The sequence below is a fragment of the Rhinopithecus bieti genome, unplaced genomic scaffold (assembly GCF_001698545.2).
Source record: "Rhinopithecus bieti isolate Rb0 unplaced genomic scaffold, ASM169854v2 scaffold_758, whole genome shotgun sequence".
Classification (NCBI taxonomy): Eukaryota; Metazoa; Chordata; class Mammalia; order Primates; family Cercopithecidae; genus Rhinopithecus; species Rhinopithecus bieti.
In genome coordinates this window covers 1308778-1316964 of record NW_016803215.1, presented here as the reverse complement: position 1 = coordinate 1316964, position 8187 = coordinate 1308778, and the positions used below count along the sequence as shown (strand labels likewise).

Sequence of the window (8187 nt, the reverse complement as noted above, 5' to 3'; positions counted from 1 at the left end):
TGACCAGGGTCTCCAGAATAAATCTCCTCTAACTCCAAGAAAAGCTGGGCTTTCCAGCAGAAACCAAACCAGAGGCCCCCTGGAGCTCATATGGGTTAGCACTCAGTTTCCCATGGAGTTTTGGTCCCCCAAACCCTAAGCAATGTAGGACTGGCAGCTTTTCCAGCCAGTCAATTGCAAGCTGACCACTTGGGGAAACACTGGTGTGTGGGGTAGAAGCAGAAAGGCGATTTAGCTGGTGAGACACAAATATCTCCAAAACTAAGTACATTTAAAAGGACCCCAGCAGCCAAATAGTGAGAAAAGCAGTCTATGTGGGTGACTGCAGATTAATGCCTTGGGCTGACTGCCCAGTTTATAAACACCCCAGTGCCCTGCCCTAACGTAAGAAAAACATGTCGGGAGAATTCAATAGTGTCAGTCCCTTGGCTGGGCCATAGCGACGGTGATGGGGAGACACATGATAAGTTACTGGAATGGGGGAAGTGGACCACCCTGGTGAGAGAAATGGCAGGACTCCCACCCTGGCCATGACCCAGTCCGCAGTCACGTACAGACGTAGTTTTCCAATTGTTTTACTCTTGAACCCTTCTGGCAGGACAAAAGACCCTATGGACTTTCAGGTTTGCCAGAAAATAGTTATATAAGCTTAGAGTTGGAAGAAACCAGCTAACTTAGCTCAATTCCCCTCTCCACTTACAGGATGAAGTGTTCCAGGGAAACGGCGTCAATGTCACAGCTAGTTAATGGCAGAGCCAGGCCCAGGATGAGTCCCCCAATTCCTGGGTTGTGTGTTTCATCTTCTAGCATGAATGTGGTCTAGGGATTTTTTCAGTTATATTTTAATATGTGGATTCAATTATCAACCAACTAGGGGATAGTCCTTACTTTAAAACCCACATCTCAATGTGATCTGAAATTTCAGACTACCTAGAGGGCCCTGGGATCCTCAAGCTTTGGGGCTCTGCACACGTGGAGCCAAGGAAGAAATGAGGAAAACAGCTTACAAAAGCTTACGGGAGAGAGAGGAAGCCTACACTGGAAAGAAGGACCATGTTTTTAAAAACTCAGAAACAACAGCTTAGAGTTTTATTGGTCTGACAATAGAAACGATTGGAGAGTATGATGTTGCACCGAGTCTCCCTCCCTCCCAGAACTGCCCTACAAGAAGACAGAAGCCTGGAGGGTAAAACCTACAACACTGCCAGGCAAGTATTTTACCCAGAAGGCACTGCTCTAGCTTCATTTTCCATGCACTCGACACCCACAATGTGCTGGAGGTTCTCTGTATATTGGATTCTGATGTTCTTTTGGTAGGAGAGGCTGGGGAGGACACAGAAGCCAGGGATGTGATATGTACAAGGCCACATGGTTATTGAGAGTCAATATTCACACCCAGTCCCCAAATTAACTCTTGGCCTCTTTCCACAATGTCAGTAAGCCTTGGGGGAGATGTAAAGAGGAGCTTTAACTCCCAGGAAATCCTGGTGGAGACCAAAGGTGCTGGAACCCTGTGGGCTACCTGTCCCTGCATTACCCACACCATCTGAGCTGCTGCCCTTCAGGAACCAGCCTCTAGGGCAGCTCTTGCACCCACAGTAAAAGACAACAGACATAGGTACTTTCATGCAAAATCTTTATTTGGAACATGTATGTTACTGAGCAGGCCAGCCACCATCCTGAAACAGCAAGGATATTTACATTGTGCAGAGAAATACAAGAGCTTCTTGAAGACATTCATCTGTGCTTTGCCGGCATTTTATGTGTTGCTTTGTCCTGTTTCTCTCTTCCCTGTACTCATTATTCTTCATGCACCCTCACTTCTCATCACCTTAAGGCATCCTGTACCAGCCTGATCTGGGGGCGGTGACTGCAGCCAGCAATCGGCCATTACCAATTGTGTCTTTCTGGGACCCTTTCCACCTGTCTTAGGTATTAATGGTGCCCAAAGAAAGAATAAACAGATGAAAGTTTCTGTGGTTAGCTGGGCACGGTGGTGCACACCTGTAGTCCCAGCTACTGAGGAGGTTGAGGTGGGGATAGTGCTTGAGCCCAGGAGCTTGAGGCTGCAGTGAGCCATGACCGCACCGCTGCACTCCAGGCTGGGCAACAGAGCAAGACCGTGTTTCAAGGGGGGGAAAAAAAGTTTCTTTGGGGTTGCAAGGCCTTGTCTTCACCAAATTTTAGAAGTCCCCCTGAGATGTTTCTGCTTAACTTCTCTTACAGGCCTGTGAGGGCTCAAATTTCAGCTGACCCAGGTGGAGAGTATTTCATTGATTTTTATAATCTGGAAATGACTGCTTTTCCTCCTGGCTGGGACATATTGTTTTCATTTTTGTTTGCTGCCATATGCTTCTCAACTTGAACTTGCCTTTGTCTCCTTGCTCCATGGCAATGAATATCTCACATCTCGGCTCTGCTGCAGGGCAGGGGTGAAGGAAGGTGGAAGAAAGAAGAGGTGGTCCTTTGGCTTGGTTGTAAGCCCTAGCAGGGCCTGCTTTTCATACGGAAAGGGTTCCTCCTCACTTGCTTCAAGGCATGGGGATGAACGGCCAGACAATCTGGACTTGCCTTTGGGTTTAAGTTTCAGTCACTAAGCAGAGACCACAGAACAAGGACCTCCCGGTCCTCTGCTGTATTTGTACACACAAGTATCACAGAGGCTTTCCGAGGTCAGTCAGGAATCTGCAGGAGCCTTGGCTGCCTCCTCACACGGCTGATGAACCAAGGACTGTTTCGACGGGCAGGTTGCTAGCCCACATCAACCTTTTCAAGAGGCCTCAATCTGAATTTATGGTCTTAATGACTCCCTTTTTATTTCTTTCCAACAAAACCTGCAGGCTGGAGGCCATTCTTCCTTTAATGTTATTTTATCATCTCCCCCTTCTTAGTGTGGTGGGTCCCAGAGTGGACCAACCCACACTCCTGGAGAAGGACCTCCCGCCATGCAGATTCTTAAAGGTCACTGGAATGTGTCTCTTAAATCCTGTCCTGAGTAGCAACTCTCCTCCCACAGACAGATGTACAGAATCTGCAGTCAAAAACAAAACAAAAGAAAAGCAAAATCCCCAGGCCTGCAACAGCTTTGGCTTAAGAAACACACTCCCACCCCACATCCCATCTTTTAAGCTTCATCTCCCCTGCACAAATGGGTCTGGTAGAACAATGCTCCTAAACGCTAAACTAATTGCTTCTAAGAACTTACGACATGGGAAATGTTTCTCTAAGCTCAAATACGGAGAGAGAGACAATTCTGCTGCACTGGTCCCTTTGCAAGAGATGCTATCCTGACATTTAATCGTGTATTATTTAATCATTTAAAACAAACGATAATAAAAAACTCAGCCAGAACACACAAACATGATCTTTGGGAGTCACAGGATGAAAGGCAGGTGAATGCTGTCTTCCATCAGACCCTTCTGCCTCTGAGTTGAGAAAGTAGTTGTTTCAACTGATCAGCTTCATCCTTTTTCTTCAGAAGCCCTAAACCGAGATGCTGTCAGAATAAGTCATTTTGCTACCACAAAAAAAATGATCAGGGTCTGGTTTCAGAGTCATCTGAGTTTTAAAACACAAACTTCCATTAACAATGGCCCTTCACCAACAGTAAAATGGGGCAGCCAAAGTTCTACTTAGAATTTCCACATGAATGAAACCAGCAAGGAACTCTGCTAAGGAAACCAGGATCTCGAAGAACAGATTCATGTTTTAGGGACTTTAAAAGAAGAAATCCAAGCAGTTATGCACATGGACATAATCCTGAAAACCCAATCAGCGGCTGGGTGCATTGCCAGTGAGGAGTTTTTCTGTAGTTTGCAGAAACATGAGGTTGAAAGTGATAATATAGATATTTGGTTTTCAGTCATTCAGAAATTTTCTTCACAGAAAGGCAATTTGAGCTAAATTACCATCATTTATCCCTTCTTTTGCAAATCAAGAAATACTAATCCATTGCACATGTAATCCCTCATATAATTTTTAGTCCAAGTGGTCAAAATTACAACTTTTAATTTTATGAGCTCCAAATTATTAAACACCAACAGTAAACTGTGTGCATGAGAACAACAAAGACAAATACAAAATATAGAAACTTTTTCTTCCAGCCACAAAAAAATAACAAAGTTATGTATGTACGAGAAATAGAAGCAACTGAATAATTAGTGTTAAATTCAAGACCTCTGGGAAAGCTGTTGCTGGTTATAGGCTATTATTTACCTTAGAATATGAAAGTTTAAAGGTCAAATTTTCAAGTTAAACTTTTAAAGTTACCTTTCCCCCAAAAAGATTTACATGTAGGCTTAAGTTTAGAACAGTTAAAGTATAAATGTTGATAATTTCAACTTAATTCAGAATGGTTTCAGAAAGATGTAACAGTTTAAGATAACAAAACAGAAGGGCATTGCAGTTTGGTTTGAGAATCACAGAAGGTACAACAGTTTTCTTTCCTCGGGGATCCTTCTCTTTCTCTTGAGGAATGAACTAAAATTCAGTTATTTTGATTCAAAGAGGTATTTAGATGGTATCAACAAAATTTCAGAGGAAGTCAGAATGGAGTTCATATACATGTATGGGTATGTATGCGTACACGTACATGTATACATGTGCACGTACCTAAATGTATATACACATATACCTTCTTACGTTTGCATTTAAAGAGGGAAGTAAGACCCCACAAAGACCTCCAGGCGCCTCAGCCCTTACTTGGTACTACCAGGTGACTTGAATGATTCACCAACGACAACAGTGTCTGAACTCTTCCCCACTCAATTTTTCCTGGGAAGAGGAGCTTTTTCTTTCCTCCGCATACTGCTGCTGTGAAAGCTGGAGTGCACTCTAACTTTTCATAAGAGCTGAATTCTGGACTGCAGATAAGTATTTTGAAAAGATTTGGAAAGATTTTTTGGGGCGACTTAGATTCTGTTTTGTTTGTTACAGTCCAAATACATAAAGTTGTTATGAAATAAAATCATACGGTGCAGATGAGAACAGGCCGGGAGAGCCAGGCCAGCCGTTTTAGGGCCAAAGGAGAGATCACCCAACGGTTCACATTTTAGGAATTTGAAATGTCTAAAAATAGATAAGGTGGTTTCTCTAAAAGAAAATAAAATGAAAGAGAAGGGGAAAAAAAATAAAAAGGAAAAGGAGGACGGGGTAAGGAAGGAGGGCAAGAGGTAGTAAGGGAAGGAGGGAGGGAGGGAGGGAGGAAGGAAGAAAGGAAAGAAGGAAGGAAGGAAGGAAGGCAGGGAGGGAAGGGCAATGATTTAGGGAATGTTAGCTATCAAGAATACCTTACTTAGAAAGAAGGAAAAAATGCATAAACTTTGTGCAGGTTAATGCAATATTAAACACAGTAGAATACATAGGCCTCATAATACTTTTGTAATGGCATATATATAACGTCCCCAAGCACTTTCTAAAAATATGCAGAGACTAATTCAAGATCATTCTAGATAAAAAATACGTATTTCTCTAAAGGGGTGGCATGGCGGGGTGGGGAGAAAAGCATGGTTTCAGGGCAGATCCCCACACACATACAAAGATAAAACTATGTTTTTTGGTAATTCTAGTTGATATGGCAGCAAAAATTGTCATAACAATGTTGGCTGGTTTTGAGAGGGTTATTTTCAAATATAACCTGATAGCTACATTTGTACAAAAATCTTTGTGAAAAGTTTATTTTATTAACCCTGTGATATGTCTATATTGACATTTTCTAAGATAAAATAAAAGTAGCAGAGTTGTCAGTGGGTAAGAGACAGAGCTTTAAAGCAAAAGTGAACCCTCTTTGGGTTCCTCTCACACAAAGGGATACAGACTCTTAAATAAAATAATACTTCCTTAAAATCTGCCGCCTAACAATTGTTTACATCATAGAAAATAGCATTTTCGTAAAAGAAATAGTCACTTTGTTAAAATGGTCTATTTTAAACCAGCAATTATTTTCATATAAAGAATTTCTAAATACCCATACAGAAAATAAAAATAGATAATACTGAGTGCAAAGCAGACAATGGCATGTTTGCAACTGATCAAAATATTTCACTGCCAGATAAATAATACTCTTAGTATATTACAATACAAGTTTTAATTTCTCAGGAACTTAAAAGATATTGCTTTTATTCTCTGTTGGCAAGTTACTTATAAGTAAAGTGACTTCCAGCAGCAGAAGGTCAAATTGATTAGAAATGGATCATACCTATTGATTCACATTTCCCCTAAACTGGAAGTGCTGAAACGCCAGGCAATAGCCTGTGTCCCAAACTCCTTCACAAGAGCATGTACTGCAGGCCATGGAGACACAGAGGGGAGCACACCATTCACAGGCCTTTCCAAAGCATTTGCTAGATCTTCCATGTTGAAATCTTCACCCAGAACGAGAGCAACACCAACTATTTACCAGCTTGGTCAAATCTGTCATGAGGGAGGGTTTCTGTGAAAACTCCTTCCTAATTATAGGCATTAAATCTTCATGCTATAAAAACAGATGGTTTCAACGGACGATCGCTTTATCGCCACAAAGCAATTCTGAGAGGATGGCAAGTTTCCTAGTGGCAGTGGTAAAGAATGTTATCAGGATGCTAAAAACCCAGCAGCTTCCAGCTTCTACATGGGGAAGTGGGCTGATAGACTACATTTCTCAGCTCCTTGAGAATACTCAATTAGCAACGGAATGCAAGCTCCGCCAGCATTTCCTCACACCCTCTCCACTCTGCTAGGGTCATAGGAATCTGTAAAAAAAGAAGAGAAAAGAAAATCAGCGGTATATTCAACTGCTCTATTTTCTGTTTAATCCTTAGACCACAAATTTGTCTAGGGAACAAAAGCTACAAATGTATAAAGGTTAATTTTTGGACATTTTAACAATAATGTTTTCACTAAGGAGTAAAACAAATTTGCCAAAAAGGCCTGTTTTCAAGGAATGTGCATAGTCATTACCCAAACACAGATGGGAAAATATGAACTGCTTAATACTTCGGCGGCTCCTTCCTGTTCACCGTGGAATATACGTCACTTTAAACGCAGTGTTTCCAAACTGGCAGTGATGTGTTTGGCTGATATTAAGGTAGATATCTTATCTGGCTGATATTAAGGTAGAAGTCTTATCTTTCTTTCTTCTTCTTCTTTTTTTTTTTTTTTTTTTTTTTTTTTTTTTGGTAAGTTACAGCTCAAAAGAAAGCTTGCTTTAGAATATGCATCTTTGTGATCAAACGCTGTCCCTTGAAGGCGTGAGGATCCTCAAATCCTGACTGCCTGGCTGGCAAAGAGAGGCTTTCTGTCTCTCATCACCACTGACCAGCAGGCAGCCCCAGGGCTGGATGCTCACCTGTCAGTGGAAGGCTTCTAGAGCCTTCTAACACAGGTGTGTACCAGTCTGGGCCCTCACACTGATCCATTCTACTGCCGGCAATGGAAAAATCCCAATCTGTGCCCAGATGACCTGGATTTCTAAAACGGGACACCATGCAAAAGAGCAATCATCCTAAACTGCCACTACTGCTGCTGCTGGGCGCTGCCAAGTCCCACAACCTCCAATTCACAGATGTCTGTCTGGAATCCAGACAAACCTAAGGCTCATGCGTGCACCTCCTGTGGTAAGATTTTCCTGCCATAGCAGCTCAAAGGCTTCTTAATTTTTAAAGAAAAAATGTTTAAGCAATCTGGAAGGAGTACAACCATTATGGAAACATTATGGAAGTTCCTCAAAAAAAATTAAAAATAGAACTACCATATGATCCAGCAATCCCATGACTGGGTATGTATCCAAAGGAAAGGACATCAGTATGGAAGAGATACCTGCACTACAGCATTATTTACAATAGCCAAGTTCACTGCAGCATTATTTACAATGGCCAAGATAGGAAACTACCTAATCATCGAGGTTTTCATCACTGGAAGTACGGATAAAGAAATTGTATAGCTGGGCATGGTGGCTCACGCCCGTAATCCCAGCACTTTGGGAGGCCGAGACAGGCAGATAACCTGAGGTTGGGAGTTCGAGACCAGCCTGACCAACATGCAAAAACCCCATCTCTACTAAAAATACAAAAAATTAGCCGGGCATGGTGGCGCACGCCTGTAATCCCAGCTACTCGGGAGGCTGAGGCAAGAGAATTGCTTGAATCGAGGAGGCGGAGGTTGCTGTGAGCCGAGATCGTGCCATTGCACTCCAGCCTAGGCAACAAGAGT

The 8187-nt window shown here is 42.4% G+C and overlaps 1 protein-coding gene across 1 annotated transcript in view; it reads right to left on the bottom strand.

Annotated features, from left to right (window-relative positions):
* Nucleotides 1–1619: 1619 nt before the first annotated feature.
* The window catches only part of JCAD (junctional cadherin 5 associated), a 46523-nt gene continuing 39955 nt past the window's right edge, over nucleotides 1620–8187 (bottom strand). The window contains exon 4 of the mRNA XM_017869715.1: nucleotides 1620–6728. Coding sequence (XP_017725204.1) covers nucleotides 6694–6728 — 35 coding nt within the window. The 3' untranslated portion in view covers nucleotides 1620–6693. The remainder of the gene's footprint in view (nucleotides 6729–8187) is intronic.